The sequence below is a fragment of the Sinocyclocheilus grahami genome, unplaced genomic scaffold, assembly GCF_001515645.1.
Source record: "Sinocyclocheilus grahami isolate Dianchi unplaced genomic scaffold, SAMN03320097.WGS_v1.1 scaffold276.1, whole genome shotgun sequence".
Lineage (NCBI taxonomy): Eukaryota > Metazoa > Chordata > Actinopteri > Cypriniformes > Cyprinidae > Sinocyclocheilus > Sinocyclocheilus grahami.
In genome coordinates, this window is record NW_015505455.1 from 660,447 (window position 1) to 678,617 (window position 18,171).

Sequence of the window (18,171 nt, forward strand, 5' to 3'; positions counted from 1 at the left end):
CCTTGTCGTCGCGTAATGCTAACGACGGATGCCTCTCTCACGGGCTGGGGAGCGGTCATGAGTTGCCGCTCTGCCTAGGGTCTGTGGGAAGGCCATCATCTCTTTGGCACATCAACTGCCGGGGACTGCTGGCCGTGTTTCGAGCTCTGACACACTTCCTTCCAGACCTAAGGGGGCATCATGCGTTTGTCCGCACAGACAACACATCTGTGGTCTCCTACATCAATCGGCGGAGTTATGGAAGCTGTGGGCATGGCCCCTGAGGGGGCACAGCTCCTAGCATCTGGTCTCTCAACTGAGGTTGTTGAGACTATACTCCAGTCCAGAGCTCCCGCCACTAGGAAACAGTACGCCTTGAAGTGGAAACTTTTCGCTTCATGGTGCAGACAGCGACTGCAGGACCCAGTCAACTGCTCAATTGGTACAGATCTGGAGTTTCTGCAGGAGCGATTCTCCGCAGGGTTATCTCCCTCCACTCTGAAGGTATACGTGGCGGCCTTAGCTGCTTACCATGCCCTTCTGGGTGGTCAATCATTGGGAAGACACCCACTTGCCACTCGTTTCCTCCGTGGCACCCTGAGGCTGAGGCCGGTACAGCGCACCAAGGTGCCCTCATGGGACCTGGCTGTGGTTCTGGAGGGCTCATGCAATGCCCCCTTTGAACCCATAGAAGAAGTTCGGTCAAGTTGCTCAGGCTCAAGACCATCTTTCTCCTCGCTATTTCCTCACTAAAAAGGATCGGGATTCCTCAGGCACTCTCTGTTTCGTGCCTGGAGTTCCATTCCAGGAAGTAGGCCAAGAAAGGCTTAATCTGCTGTCCAGTTCGAGCACTGGACTCTTACGCACACAGAGCTGCCCCGTGGCGTAAGGCAGATCAGCTTTTTGTTTGTTTTGGTCCGCCAAAGAAGGGATTTCCTGCAACCAAGCAGACTATGAGTAGGTGGGTGGTCGAGGCCATCTCACCAGCCTACGAGTCCTCTGGCCTCCCGTCACCTATGGTTTAGAGTGTAGATGAACTGTAAACAGCTGAAAGATTGGGTGGCGGTCAATAATTACTTAATTATTCAGAGTATACTCTAAAAAATGCTGGGTTAAATACAACCCAGTGCTGGGTAAAATAGGGACAAACCCAGCAATTGGGTTGTTTTGACCCAGTGGTTGGGTTAAATGTTTCTGGGTTAAATGTAGCTGGGTCAAAACACCCCAATTGCTGGGTTTGTCCCTATTTTACCCAGCATATGTATGTAACCATGGTTCCCCGAGGGAACGAGATGCTGCGTCTCTTTGCCATACTCCCTGCATCCCTGCATCCCTTCATCGAAGCTGGGTGGCGCCCTGGCCGGATGCGCTTTTATGCTTTCTGGTGCTCACGTCACCCTGCTCGTGACGTCTCGCTGCTCCATTGGACGGATTTGACACGTGCTTCAGAACGCGGTCACGCAAGGGCGTTCCCAAAGCGAATCTCGACGCAGCGTCTCGTTCCCTCGGGGAACCATGGTTACATACGTAACCTAGAGACGTTCTTCATACATTGCAGGGCAAAGTAAAAGCGCAGTAAAAACATGTGCAAGTGCCTAGGTGTCACGTGTATGTTCCTGTTTGCCCTTATTTGGTTCTTCCTGTGTCCTGTCCTCATTGGTTATCATTTGTGTCCAGCTGTGCTTCATTGATTAGTTTATTTGATTCCAGGTGTGTCTCGTTCCTCCCTGATTATCCTGTGTTTAAAAACCCCAGTCCATTCAGTTAGTGTTTGTCATTTCTTGAATGTCATCCTTGTGTGTCTCTAGACATTCCTTGCCTTTTGAGTCATTAAAGACTGTTATCTGAAGTGGTCTCCTCGTTCTGTGCTCCTTGAGTAAGTGTGACACTGGTTGCACAATAAATCATATTTCAATTGTGTTCATGATTACGGCTTCTCTCAATTAATTAAAATATAATTGTGATATTTGCCCACTGGTTATTTATCCTAAAAAGGTTTCATTTTAATTTCATTTGACATTTGTGTTGTCTTGCATTGGTAACAAGACTCCTCAAGCCTTCAAACTTGTGGTTGCAAAATTTTAAGAGTCTAAATCCCCAATCAGAGCTTTTCTCTTAAATAGATATATTTTCGGCCCAGAGTTTTACTTAATCTTCCCAACCTGGCAAATTAAATCTGCATGCAAATCTCAAGGATGAACTGTAATAAATCTAAACATGAATTTTGCTGAATACATTTTGTTGTTGTTTTATAGAAAAACATAATTTGGAATTGCTTAATTTAATATTAGGAATTTCACAGGTTTAGCTTTTGAGAGAAGCTTTTGTTGTACCAATTTTCATAATGTCAAGAGTACAAATTTTTATGATAAGTATGATACAACAGGAAACTAGATAAGGTCAAATAAAACATGAGTTTACGTTCTCTTGATCTGTGGTTATGTGAAAGTGCAATAATTCTGATGAAATGTAAAAAGACATTTCTAGAACGTCAATAATCATTGTTATAAGTTTTGTTAAAAATAATTGTGATTATCAGTTTAACGATTATTGTGCAGCCCTATAAGAGACACAGTGTAACTATATATAGTAGGCCTAATTTCTGATGTTGAATCTTTCATGAAAATGCTTTTATTTCATATCAAATGATCTCTGGATTGTATCTTAAAATAAATATCAACATAAACTGACATGAGTATTTTTGTGCATCCTAAGGGATGGACTGACTCACAATATCTGTAGACAGTGGTAACTCCTCATCTGAGAAGATCTCAGGTACACAATACCACTTGAACATAAAGGGTAATAAAACTCCAACGGAGCTCGGATCAGATCTGCTGAGGCTCTGTGATTGATGCAGCTGGGACTATATTACTTCCATGACTATTGTATTACATGTCTGCTGGAAACTATTTTCGGGGCACAATTACAAAAATTGCACTTTAAAGTGCACTAAGCACTTCATCTACTTTTAGAAGCATTTTCTCCAGTGTTTCTGCAGCCAGAGGTGAACAGGCTCATGTGTTTGTCTGATAACCCACAACTACTTTGTGTCTCAAAATCTTGAATGCCGTCTGGACCCCTCCATTTACCAATTGTTAAAGAGAGCTGAATCGCACATTTTAAAAGCTATTTATAAAACACTGTCACTCATGGCAAATGCTTACGAATCAGGTTCCTTTGGGCTGCCATTTTCATGGTTCTGTTTCTAGCTGACTAAGGGTATAAGTGTCCTCTTGGTGAGCTAATATCTGCTCACCATCTCTCACCGTCTCCTTCGCTCTTAACACTGGAGAAGTAACATATAAAAGCTAGTGCTGATAAGCTTGGTGTTGGTCCACATATCACATATAATTAAATAAAATATTACTGTATCACCCCCATTTGACCCACCTCTCAGTACAGTATTAGATTACACTGAATCACTGAGAATAAAAATATATTTTCCTTCGGTCAGCAAATGCTTTTTGCCCCTTTAAACCAGCATTTGGCAATAATTTAGAAGGATGCAATTGTTTAAAAGGAAAATTCCACAAATAGAAATATAATGAGGACAGAAAATAGAGCATGAGAGAGAGTTTTAAGGTCATTGTCATTTTTCTTTTAGATTAAAACATTACAAAGCAAAACACGTCCATCTTGGGCAAGGTGGATGTTAATAATTCCCTTCTTCCTTTATGCAAGGTGGCTTATCAGCAGGCGTTTTCACAGCTAGCAGCAGAGCCAGTATCTGTGACTGAGGCCTGACTGCTCTCGCGCAGTCAATCACCACCTGTCTGACACTTCCATCACAGTCTGCCAAGGCTAGCTTCCTCTCACTTCTTTACCAGCATTCAATATTTAAAACAACCACTTATAGGAAGTAGAGTATGCACATACATTTGCAAGGGAAGGCATGTGAGTTCACTGGGAGTTCTGAATAAGCTGGTCATAAAATATGATCTGATCTTCAACTAAAGCCAGGTGCACACTGGACGATTTTGGCCACATTTGGCCATCTGAGACAAATTTTGCAAATCCAAAAAATTCCTTTGATCCTAGGCCAAAATATGTAGTCTTTGATGGCTACTAGTTTGATATGTTCACCGGCAATCGATTAATGACCATTGCGATTGAATTTTACCTTTGATGAAATTCTGACTGTGTCAGAAGTTTTGAGTCACAGTCCTGCAGTGTGACTTCTCTTATGGCCATCAAATCAAGAATCATAAGGAGAACAGAACGTAATGATGCAAATAGGCTAACAACAATAAACCACTACTTGCTCCAAACACATCGTCTTCAATTTTTTCCATCTTTCTTTTCAAGACAAACCGTCAAAATGAACGCTAGAGACTGGTCTTGTTTGCTAGCCACAATTTTGATTCTGCGTGTGAATGCGGCTCACCGTCACCGAACATTTCACGATTTGTGATGTAAAACTCTGGACAACTCTTCTTGTGTATTTTTAATGAGCCTTAACTGTTGTACAGTCTGACATTAATGACAACTGAGATCACACAGTGTGACATGGCCTATAGTCTCAAGCAACAATCATAAATTACTATTATAAATCGTATAGTGTGCACCCGACTTTAGTCACAATGAGAAGCACCACTGGACATGTACTTAACCACATACTTTTTCGTGGAACTGTAAAATAATGCACAATCAGATCTGAAGTGAATAATTTGTAGTCGTAGGTTCACTGGATACGTTGGGTCAGTTACATTGTGAGTAATACAAAAAATCCTTTAAGCTACATTCTGACTCCAAGACAGCAGAAAGTGTTCGCAGCAGTTGTTAATCTCACATGATGGCTATCTCCTTAAATACACAACCCATTCCTCAAACAAGCTTGCAGAGGGTTTTTTTTCTGGCTGGATATGAGGCAAAGAGGCTATTTTTGGACACAATGGATAACGAGAAAAATGCATCTGAGTATCTCAGTGAAAGCAGCCCAGCTGGATAATTCTGTAGAGTTTGGAGATTTGGAGGTGAAATTTATTTTCTTTTCCAACAAGAAAGCTCAAAGGATTTTTATAGGAACTGAAAGTCCAAGCAATTATGCCTACCTATAAATCATATATGTCTTAAAGTGTCTAGTTTATAAGGTCATAAGACAAACATTGTAATACGTTATTGATGTGTACCACCTGGGGGCACTCCATCATTTTATAACCACTGTTCTAGGTCATAGGAGACTGTTTTACATTGTTAATGTCCTAAAGATAATGGTTTAAACACACAGACACACTCTGGAAAGACATTGCTAACAATTACACTTCTTATTAAGTTAAATCAATAAGAACAACAACACAATCCACTCAGCCCTTGAGGGGGTGATTGTCCTTAACATTTCAATATTATAGCACTCATGCATGTCTGTTGTCAGCAATTATGCTGTCTAAAACATAATGGAAAAACATATTTTAACTCTAGTCTCTAGTTTGGATATTTGTATTGCAGAAAAGTGGACCAAGAGGTATAACATTGTACAAGGTATAATATTGAGTAATATTGTACAAGCATTTTCTCTTGTTTTTCCCCTTCTCTTCTCCAAGCCACTGCATTTATTCAGAACAACAGGTGCAACCCTGCTGCAATGTATAAAGTGACTCTTATGTGGGCTTCAGTATTTATGGCAGGGGTGCCCAAACTCGGTCCTGGAGGGCCGTTGTTCTGCAGAGTTTAGCTCCAGCTTGCCTCAACACACCTGTTTAGAAGTTTCTAGTATGCCTAATAAGAGCTTGATTAGCTGCTTCAGGTGTGTTTGATTAGGGTTGGAGCTCAACTCTGCAGGACACCGGCCCTCCAGGACCGAGTTTGGGCACCCCTGATTTATGGTATTTTAAAATAAACACAGATAGAAACAAGTTAAGCCTTTATCTCTCTTTATAACCATGTCTTTGACTCCAAGTAGAGTATTATTTTAATGTGCTGATTTGTTTGATAATCCACTGAAACATCTGGGTAGCTACTGGGTAGTTGATGCATAATATGCTCATAATCCTATTTAGGTTAAACTGCACATGAATGATGTAGGCCTATGAGGGAAAGTGTTTTTTCCTTGTTTTGACCTTTCTGCCTTCACTGCTCACTTGAAATGGTGTTATGGCTTACAAATTAATTTTAATAGCACAAAAAATATTCCATATAGTCTCTCAATTAATAAGGCACTATAAAAACAGCATTTGGTCTAATAATTATAACATCAGCAATAGTTTTAGATTAAATATAACATGCCAAAGCATATGATTTGTCAACTTCCGAAAAGTAAGTGCTACTATTAAAGTATAGCTACATTTATCTATATATACGTAGTAAACTTACTCCTCCCTGAACCTTCTCCGGACAAGCACACATACCGCATGCTCTGTCGCCCGGATACCTAGCAAAACCACAAAGTCAGCTATGCCCAACCTACTGACGTACAAAGCATCCTGATTTACAAGGTCGCCACAATGCGTAACGTGTAGTAGTATCATCAGCAACATCCTCCTCGATCTCTGATAAGGTCGTTGATGAATCTGACAAACACTGATTATCATGTCGTGGTTTTACTGCGAAAAAGTGCAGCTTGAAAATGAAACCTCTGCCCATCCATCGCACAAAAATGTAACACAAAAGCACACTTTGTTCTCGTTTATTGCTGCGGCACGAGCCCCGCACTATCGAGCATCTCTCGTAAAATTACCTAATGTCTTTCGGCGCAAAATACACCAGTAAGGCTCAAAGCTACTGCGACCGAAGACAATCTAATTCTTACTAATACTTACTAAGATAAAAGTTTTGTTTTTCCAGTGTATTTCAAGCTTTTAGGAGTGTGCGCATTTATCTTACCGTCTTCATCCATAGTTAAGATCCTCATGATGCTGATAATCTGTGGACTCGTGTATCACTGACTGTTCATTTAGAGATTATGTGGTCTCCATATCATGTTAGAGATGCTTTAAGGTGGGCTGCATCAAACTCCTTAAGTATTGTCGTTCGCCCACGGGTCTCGGGGGCGTACTGAGACAAGACGAGGGGGTGTGACCGCATCCCTCACGCGTTGCGTTTCTTGTGTGAGATGCGCAGTGACTGCGCATGCGTGCGACGTTGGGTGCGCGCTTGAACCCTGCCTGCGCGCTCGTGCGTGTTTTTGTGATGAGCACGAATCTCGTGCTGGATAGGCATATGCGATGGCACAGCTTTGAGAAGTGATTTTAATTATGAAGGTGTCATGTCTTGCTGGTAGGCTCCAGTATTCATTTTAAGAAGAAGAGTTTTAAGATATTCGTTTATTAATTCCAAGTCTGTCTATTTATTTATTTATTTCCATCAGGTTGAGTTAATAATATAAAATTAAAAACGTGCACCTGATTTTCCCACTAAACTGAAGTTATTTATTCACTTTTCATTTACTTTCTCATATGTGTCATTGGTGTTATAATGTTTAATGTTTATGTCAAAAAAAATAAAAAATTAATGGTATAATGTATTGGGTTTTATTGAGATCTGTAGTGTGTTTTCAGATGCTATTGAAGACCAATGTGCTAAAAATGCTATTAAATAAAAATTTTATGGAACAAGACTGAACAGAAAACTTGAATGACCCATCCCATAATAGGCTAATTATTTTATTGGGCAAACTAACCTAATTTCCTTCCTTTCTAAGAATAGAACTTTACTTGCACTGTCGACCTGCCTGTTTATTCAATTAGCTTAAAACAGAAGTGCACAATAGCAAAGTACAGCTTAAGGGATCAAGTGAGACATACATGGCATTGATGTCCACATTAGTTAAATCGATGGCTGATTTTGTGGGCTGTTTAACAAAACAATGCATGTTCCGTGAACATATACTGCACCCTGGCACACTGAATGAGGACAGCAGCTTACTAGAATCCTGAGTAAACTGTGTGAGCCATGGGAGCAAGTCATACAAGACCAGGCGTGTTGGTCAATTAGGATTATTTTAGCTGTACATCCAGCTGTTCGACTCCCACAGAATGAAACTTTAATTGCTTTATATCTTAGGTTGTGTACATCCTACAGCTTTAAAATGACTGACAGAATTGTAATTCAGTGAACTATTCTACTGGAGCAATTGCATCCCGTCCTAATGCAGTAAAAAAAAATGTTGATAAGCACTGTGTTCCCAGACGGTCATTGCCATTATAGTGCAAAACACTGCTGACAGCTGATATTTTATTGTTTTGTGTCTTATTACCTGTTTTCCTCCTGGTCTCTATTGCATTTGTGTGCTGAGGTGTGACTCAGCTTCGGTTCTTTATTGTCTCAAGGCTTCATTCTTCTATTTCTTTGCCATACTATGAAAAGAGAGCCTCATCATTATTCTTTTTTTTTTTTACATTTTACATTTTATACATAAGAAGAGAAACAGAGAGAGAGAGAGAGCACTGTGTAGTAACATGAAATTATATTAAGTACACTGTCATTTTGTACTTTAAAAATTATATATCAAATGTAACATAAAAGCCTGACAGTTGGTTAATTTTAAGCTACCTTATACAATATAAAAACAATATTATATTGTTATATAAATATAATGTATGTCATTTTACTGTAAATATTGTAGAACATATTATTCAGAGGTAAAACAATTATAAATGATTTTAAAATATATTAAGGAATTTATATAGATTTAACAAGGTAATACATTTATTTTTATATATAAATGTATATACATTTTATATAAATTGTTTTTATATAATTTATGGGGACATGCCATTTGCAAACATGTGAACATTCACTTTTTTATTCTTATTTATTTTATTTATTTTGTCATCAGTTATTTGCATTGAAATATTTTATGTTGTTTTTTACGTTATTAAGTTAGTGTTAATTGCATTATTTAGTGTCATGGGTTTTGTGTTCGGATGTGTGCGGAAACACAAATTGGTTTGTATCTGCCACAGTGTTGTTACAATTGCCAGGTGGAGTGCCCACAAGCTCCACTAGAGGGCACTCCATCCTGTAACTTTGCCATTCACCCCGGACTCCATTTCCTATAATCCTTTGCCTGGACACTTGATCACTGATTGCATTCACCTGTGTCTTGTTACCTCCATCAGTCTCACCCTATTTAAAGCCTGGTTTTCACTCATTCATGGCTCAGTATTGTTAGCCTGTAGTGTTCCCTAATCTTTCCGTGTGTCCTAGTTTTGCCTCGCCTTAGTGTTTTTAACCCTGGACTGTTTCCTTGTTTCTGATTGTTTGCTGCCTGCCCTGACCTTAGACTGTTTTGTTGACTTTTGTATCACCCTGGCTTATGATTGTTTGCTGGTGTTTGACCTTGCCTGTCTGATTCCGATTTTAATAAAAGCTGCATTTGGATCCACATCTCCGTTGTCACCCCTCCCATCGTTACAGTAATTCAGACTTTTACAAAAAGACTGTTTTTGAAAAATTTAAAAACTATGAGCCAACAAAAAAACCTGCAGCCTGTAATTATTGATTTGTCTAGGAATAAGATCACACAGGTTCTGTTTATCAGTCCTGCCAGGAAACAAAGCCATGTTAACAAGTGATACAATGAGCTAATCCCTAGATTTCCAGAATTTGCAGGATTAGTGGCACCAAATCTTTGAAAAGATATTCCGAACTTTGTTTGAGGCGCTTAGATATTACACAGATATATGACCTAGAATCAGTGCTTGTTTTCTGTGTCCTGCAGCTCATAGAAAAGCTTGTCCTTGTGTTTTTCAGTTTTGCATGTTCATTTCTTCTCTAGTCTGTAGGGCTCACTGAGTGAGGTATATAACTCATAATATCAGTGCTACAGTAATCTGAATTATAACTCTCTTAGCTCTTATGAGCCCTCAGCTGTTCTGAGGCTAATCGAGGCCACGATTACACCTGAGCCTATCTCTCTCTTTCTCTGTGCCTTCTCTTTCTGTCCGAGCTGAATTTATGGCTCTGTCCTGCTGATGGCAAATTCATTACAGTGTCGGCAGTAAGATCACATGGCAGTGTCTGTGGAAGAGGTACCTTTTGGAAAGCACAGGAGAAATTCATTGGCAGAGACAAGACTGCTGAGCTAAGGGCTGCCATGTTCATCATATCTTATAGCCGGAAAGATGGTGTTCTTAAACACAATGCTAAGCAGAATCCAGGTTAGAGAGCACAATGGGCATTTATAATTTGAATGTGCGAGGCTTCCGTTGTCATTCGCTTATAGTTATTTTAGCTGTACAAAAACAGCCTGTTATGGTGTTTTATATTGCAAACTGGTATTTGTTGTGATGTTGTTTTAATTTCTTGTCATAATCATCAACACTAGTTTATAGATTTACTGTTTACTGCACTTTGTTATTCTTAGTTATTTATCTATAGTGACTAATGAATCGGAAGTCTTCCACATTTAAAGAAAACAGCTTACTTCAGCTTTGCAAAATAAGATTGTCATACTTCTGTAGGGCTGCACGATAAATCGAAATGGAATCGAGATCGCAATTCGACAGGAGCTGTGATTGTCATGCGTATCTTTAAGTGAAGGACGGTTCTGTGATCAGCAGTAAATCTCCATCCAAAGGCTGCAAACAGCGGTCATTATCGCGAATGATTTCTTCGATTTCATAATCGCGCAATAAAATCGTCTGCAAAATTTTTTTTGCGTAACTTGTCAGTGAACTACGGCTCTGTGTAGTAAATGCTGCTCCATCTGAAAGCACGTGATGATGATTTCCTGCTGATTACAGAACTGGCATTACTAACAAAATGCGCATGACAATCGCATTCCATTAATCGTGCAGCCCTACTTCTGTAGATGATTATTAGCTGATTTTTTTGTCAAGAGCTACACTAACCATAAGCTTGTCCGCTTGTCAGTGTGTGTGCGTTCAGTATGTGCATTGTAACATGCACCAGTAGGTGGCGGTAATTGACAGTCTTTATGAGCGAGTCATAGAGCGATTCACTCAACTGATTCGTTTTAACACACTGATTCATTCAGGAACTAAGAAAGTGACGATCAGGGTTGCATTCCACTTGTTTTTTTATGCCCTTCCCTCCCACTTCCCTCCATCTCGTTCACTTGGATGTATGTCATTGTACTGGTGGAATCCTTGCAATGGGCTAAACTGGAATGCCCAAAGTCCCTGATCACTTGGAATCCGCTATGGAGTTGATTTATAATTTACAGTTTTTCATCTAACGAATTTGTTTGATGCGGTGTTCTATATGTATACAGGTAAGCTTGGGCTGTTAAATATTTACAAATATAATTTGCATATCATTTGTTGTTTGAGATGGGGGTAAATTAAACGCAACCTGTGGTGACATCACAATCGTGTTGCATTGTGGTATATGGATTGGCCCGAAGCATAAATATGAAGTAAACTCGCTCCCTCTGTCAAAAACGAGGGGTCAAGGGTCTGTCCATATAAACTTCACTGGTTCACATAAAGAAGTGGAATGCACTTCAAAATGACAGCAGGGATTCCCCCAAGGGGAAGTGCTTAGGGAAGTTTGCAAGTGTGTGTCAAAGTGGAATGCAGCCATTATGAGTCATTGAATCATTCACTCAGATTTGTTCAACTGATTCGAAAACACTGATTCATTTCGGAACAAAGTGCATGTATGCTTATAAAAACGAATATACATCAGTAGTTTTCAATTGTATCATTTTTTTAATTAAGTCATTATGGCTTGAGTACTTCATAGTCCTTTTTCAAATATTTGTTTTGCTTTAAATGCAAGTTTGTATGATTCATCTTAGAGCTGGTTGGTTTGGTTTAAGACTCTTGCTGACTATATATTTTAAATCCCTATGGAGAAAGTGAATAGAAGAAAAATATTTATGGAAGTAAGGTTGCTGAGGAAGTGGGCGGTGACTGTTGCACTCTAACACAATATTCTTCACATTTTACATGCAGTAATACTAGGCTACTATGCTTCTGTCCTTCTCTTTTATAGCGAGAACTCATCGCTGTTATTGGCATGGCAACCCAGCTTCCCGTTGGTTTAGCCTGCCCACCATCTGTCTGCTCCCATATGGGTTTGAAAGGATGCAGCATGACAGGAGCCATTCCCATAATGCACAAGGTGTGAGGACCCAGGGCCCTGCCACAGAGCCATGAAGAGTAGCTCAGCTACAGACTTTGATCTTTCAAGTGAATGATGCAACTCCTTCCAAGGAGCACGCAGGCATTAGAGGCCGTCCATCAGCCGCATGCTAGCAGGTGTCTCAGCTGCTCCAGATACTCTTAGGAGGAAGAGGAAGATCAATGTCCTGGCTGCAAATCCTGCTCTTGTTGATAAGAGGCCTGTACTACAGAGGATCAATCAGGTGTACACCATTAGAGTGTTTGAAACAAAGTCGACGGCTGTTTGAACAGCCTCTAACTGACTGATACATAATCCTTATGAGTAAACAAGATATTTTATGGTAGAATTATTCGTTTAAGCACAGCAACTGAGGCAAACCCAAATAATAACTAGGTCAATAATGTGATTTTAATTTATTTAAAAAATATATAAAAGAAATTGAAATACCTTCAGTGATTTCAACACACCTCTTCTTTGATGAACCTGTTTAACAGTTCTGAATTAATTTAAGCTATTTCTTTTATTTATTTTGCTATTTTTATGATATCATAATGAAAAAGGAAATACATTCTTGAAGAGAAGTTTTATAATAAATAAATGTAAGAGATTATTCATATTTGAAACACTTATGTCTGCCAAATCAGAATCATGCAGTGTGACCAAAATGCAGAAATATGCAGGGGGAAAAAAATCAAAATATTTCTTAAAAAATCAGATAATTTTAAATTTTTATGACAATGCAAGGTGAAGTTCAGGTCGTAAAATGTGACCTAATGATATTTATTAATTAACATTTAATGATATTTTTAAATATAAATATAATAAAATCATGAATTGTTATTATTTGCCTTAGCATTTTTTTAAATAATGCTAAAGACGTATACAGTAAATCTTGACACTGTTACATGTCATTGACTCAAACTGACTGATTAAAAAAAAAAAGTAGTTTAATGTATGCTGTTCTATATAATAATACATATGTATGTAAGTCAAGCAGTGTTCAGTCATATTTACTCCCACGTTTGAGCAACCTTAACATGATTTATTAACAAAAAATCCAGGGTCCACATACAGTTTGATCTAATAATCAGACTGCAACTCCATTCTTCTGACAAGAACAGTAATTACTGCCATTTACTGCTTTCATTATCAGTCACTTAATCACCTAACAGCTGTTCAAGCAAAATGATCTGGAATTATGCTGTACTGTTAGTGAACACAGCCAGTGATGCCTTGAGGGGTTTTGTATATATTGATTTTTTATCCTCCTCATGCTGAGTCATTATGTTCAGGCCTGTTTATCTGTTTATCTAGTTGTTTATGTTCAAGTTTATGTTTATTTATGTTGACTGTTTATGTGAGAATGCTTTTTAACCACATTCCCACCTGTTGAGGTCACTGATCTGTTCCAGTAACATTTTCAAGTGACATGCATTTGTTATTAACAAAATTTCACATGCATTATTTTTAATGGGCACATTATACACATAAAAAATGTATCTAATTTTGATTCTCTGTTTTTACGCTCTATAATATATTATACTGCGATATATTCCTAGCTGCAACTCTGGTAAAAGACAAGCTGTTTCTTTAAGAGGAGCTCTAGCTGGGTGCAGACATCACAAGGGCATTTACTAATGATTACTTTGTGTATAAGCAAGGTGCACGAAGGTAGTAAAAAAATAATAGAGCTGACAAGTTTCCTCCTTTTCTCAGCTGATGGTTTTCTGCATGACGTCTAATATGAGATTATATTATTCACCAATATGATGTTATGAAAAAACTGTAGATAATAACCTAAATTAGTATTAGTGCTGAATGAGAACAGCATGCTGTAGTCGTGTATATACAACATGTTTTATTTACATTTGGGACTTTTTCCTTCTACAGCTGCAACACCATTATGGAAGAGAATGAACAGGGAAAGTGCATTAGAGTGGGGCAGCAAAAAGCAGAATGTGTTTGAGTAAAGGTTAGGCACTGCGCTAAAATAAACGGACCCACTGGGGATGTTGTTGTGCAGCATTTCATTAGCATGTATCTTTACACTCCTTTCTTCTGGACAACCTTTGCACAGCAAGTAAAATACGGTAAAATTTCATTAAAATGATCAAAGCATGTTTTTCCCGTTTGAACACAAAAAAGAAACATTTTCATTTAGTTTACCACTATATGAACACAATGAAGATTTAATAATTTCCATTTATACATAACAGTACATAATAATATTTACTGAAATGTACCATTTTTATTTACTAAAATATTACATTAAAACATCTGTGGGCTTTTTGAGTGGTATATAATGCACACAAATCAAATCAGAGTTTTACATCAGTTTGTGTTTTTCAGGAAATTTGGTTCACCAGTGAGCCTTTGTTGAAAGCATAAAGACTTACTGAAGCCTGAAAGTTAGAATCTGCAGCCCTTAATGAAAGCGACCTCTGTCTATGGTGATGCTTGGTGATGTCTGGTGAAATATCTTGCCAGGGTAACTTGGCACATGGACAGAGGGTGGGATTGTGTTTCCTATCCCTTATCCTTTTGCCCAAAAGTCAGTGATGGTGAAAGTCCTTTTCTTGTTCACCCAGAGTTTGGCTATGTGTTTTTGGCATCTTGCTCTTACTCAAGCAATATGAACTGAACTGCAGATGGTGAAGAGAAAGCCTGGTGATAAAAATATATTAAGCTTTTCCTCGGCCATGTCTAAATTATCTTTAAGGGTAAAAACATTCAAATTAAGTAATCTATACAATGCACAATCAAACACAAATCTCCTACCTCTTGATGAAGAATGTCTGTAGTATCCATGGTTACCTCAACTATGCAAAAGCCAAAAATTGCAATGTAGATAGTGTTTTTTCCAAGGCTGAGAAATGGCATGCTGAGGGCAGCTCTCCATGGAGACCAAGTAAACCGATGTTATGGACTTAAGATGAATGGAAGGTGGTGATAGCTTGACAGTACAGAGAGTTCTGTGTTCATTGAAATCCAGGGAAATGCTGTCAGACCCCTCTGCCTGTCAGAGAGAGAAGAATCTCCATTTATTTCCTCCACTCACGCTCTCACCCATACTTTACATCATGAAGGGCCAATAAGGCTGGCTGGCAGTAACTGGATTTATGAATCTAAGTAATGATGCTGCAAGTAATAGAGAGTTATATAAATCGCTGTGAACCCCTTCACAGTAAACTCTCCACTGACCCAACCAGGACTGGGCAATTTAGGTAATCAACATTATACTGCAGTATTTCTCAGTCTTCTGACAATATTCAATGCATGTCCAAAATGTTAAATGTAAGTAAAATACATAAAAAAAATAAAAAGCAATAGGGAGGGGAGTGGGGGGGGGGGTCCTTAGGAGTGCTGTTATAACATGAAAACACTGACATCAGTTTACATTTTGTACATTATTTTGTTTATAAGCAACACCTGATTTTTTTCTATTTTTATATGCATGTTACCAACCAGAAGTGTTGATTTTTCTTTTTTTTCTGTTAATAATTTACATTTTACTGCAGTACGCTTCGGGAGCATGGGCGTTATGGATATGATTATGATTTCTAACTGCTTTGAGAAAAAGTAATTTGACCTATTTAAAAAAGTCAACGACATTAGGAAACTCCCTTTTCTTCTATAATATTAATATTTGAATGAAACACAATATTCAACAGCCAAGATGCAAAACAGTTGTTATTATTTATTTATCTTTAATACAAAAAAAGCTAAACTTTTTTGTTCTTAACATGCATTGATTATTTGTGTACAATAAGACCAACAATGTGTAGAGACTAAAAATAAACAGGTTCAGGTTTAATTTAGCACTGTCTCTTGTTTAGTGCTCCCTTTTACAATCCTCACTCCGTGAAACTGAAGATTATGTGTGTTGTTCTCTTTGAGGTCAAAGTCTCGGCAAAAGACCCGGCAAAACATTTTAGGAATTTTTTTTTATTTTTTGATGTCATTACATTGTTTAGAGCATTAAAAAAAATGTAAAAACAAATTTTTTTTTTTAAATGATATTTCATTCATAAGTTATGCTATGTCCTTGGTAGAGAACATCGGGACTCAATTTCTTAAAAAAAAAAAAAAAGACATGAATGAACATGCATAGGCAAAAACAATTGATTTTTTTAAAATCACCAATACATTTTTAGTTTTCAGAATAATTTTTTACCAAACTTTGTATAAAGATAATTCTCAACTATGTTATAACAAAATGATTTGATATATAATTTTTCTTCATGCAAAATGTGTGTAAAATGGCCACAAACAGGTTTTCTCATTATATATAATGTATATCTAATTTGCATATTAATGTGTTTTTGGGGTAACATGTAATGAAAAAAGAAGTGTAATATTGAGAGTAATAATTGACAAGATTTTCATAATAATATATAATATTTCATAGGAATATTGAAATATATTTTCTTTCCCTATTCATTTGTTGTGTCTCCCAAAATGCGTAATAAACATGCTTTTAGTCCCGGTGTCCTCATATGAGGACATGTATGAAATCAACCTCCTGTTTCGTAACAGAAAGTCATATTTTGATTTGAAACCCCATAACATTTTCCTGAGATGTTGATTTATGACACACAGTTTAAAAATGTGTCCGATTTAAATGACAATTACAAAATATTAACATATTTCCATACCAGTGTCACTAAATTAATATCAGACATTTTTGAAGACCAAGAAGAGGGAGTGGTCATGGTGAAACATTTAGTATCTCTGAAAAGCCCTGAATGTGCTCTGTACAGGACATCCAGATTTAAAACTGTGACATGTATAATCTCAGAGAAATTCACTAAAATATAATGTCCTCATATGAGGATGCAGGGTCTCAGGAGTCATGACTTTTTAGCTCTTTGCTGAATGTGCTGTTTTTGTGACAAATGCAGGATGTCTTTAACATGGTGGTGATGGCTCTAACTGAGATCATATTTAAATTATGATATATAACAGTTTTATATGGCATATGTCACTATTGCTAAATATTTAAAATCACTTATATTGCTACAAATGCTTCATTAAAGCAGCACACCTAACTGTATTCATGGGTGTGAATGTATTGTTTACATGTTTAAACATATATAAAAAGGCCAAGATGATGTCAGTGAACAGGTTAAAGGAATATTGACATTTCAATTCAACTTAGGATGCATTAACAGCATCTGTGTTGTGCATCATTCAGAGCTTAATTTAAAAAGCCTTTGTAAATTCTGTATCAGTTGCAGAATTTGAACTGATGTAGCAGAAAATATGCAGAATTTAAATTTAAATGTGAAGTCTGATTAAAATGAGTTGAAATAACTGTAATCTTAACTAATAAAGGAACAACTAAGGCAACCTTAGAATGTTTAACATTTCTTAAAGAAAGTTTAAAAAGCATCAAGTTTGAAAGTTTATAGGCCTTGCCGACAGAAAGAATTCATAGATGTAACAGTTTTGGAGGGGACATGTTCGGTTCACTTAGTTTTAACTCGTGGGAACGTGATAAAATGTCGTGGCCTCGATCGAGGGAACAACGTCCATTTCTCGTGGCCACGAGTTTAATGCGTAAACAAACCTGAGTGACAACCTGTGATTATCAGAGATAGATAAAACTTTTTTATCCATCCCGCAGTCTTGTAAATTCGTTAACTGATCGTGTTTTATTTCATATTTGTATATTATTATTATTATTTATTATTGTTGTTGTTATTAAACTGTACCTAATTTAATAATATTATTAGGCTATACATTAACTGGTTAGGGCTATTTATACATTTATTGTTGCATTTCCCCTTTCAATTCGTGTATCGCCAACAACAGCACAACTTGCTTAAAGCAAGAATTATTAACACATACATACATATTTCAAACAAAAAGAGTTCAACTTCTGATTTAGCATTTTTGCATTTTGAATCCGTCTCTAAAAATTACACACAATGCTCAGTATCACACAATTTTGTGTAGAACATAGTCCACATATACACTACTGTGTGCTGATAATCAAATGTAGTGGGCTGTTCCAAGGCAAAGTCGATATTTTTTGACAGCTGCCTTCGATAAGTACGTGATATCTTAAGTTCCTGTTATATTGTTAACACAGGTACTGTTTTCAATGTTTTCTCCTTTTTAATTTTCCAGGCAGAATTATATATATATATATATATA

The 18,171-nt window shown here is 37.5% G+C and overlaps 1 protein-coding gene across 1 annotated transcript in view; it reads right to left on the reverse strand.

Moving 5' to 3' along the window:
- Positions 1 to 7,000, reverse strand: part of LOC107599999 (uncharacterized protein C9orf172 homolog) — a 16,183-nt gene extending 9,183 nt beyond the window's left edge. Inside the window, exon 1 of the mRNA XM_016291761.1 lies at positions 6,802 to 7,000. Within this exon, the coding sequence (XP_016147247.1) occupies positions 6,802 to 6,810 (9 nt within the window). The 5' untranslated portion in view covers positions 6,811 to 7,000. The remainder of the gene's footprint in view (positions 1 to 6,801) is intronic.
- Between the last annotated feature and the right edge of the window lie 11,171 nt (positions 7,001 to 18,171).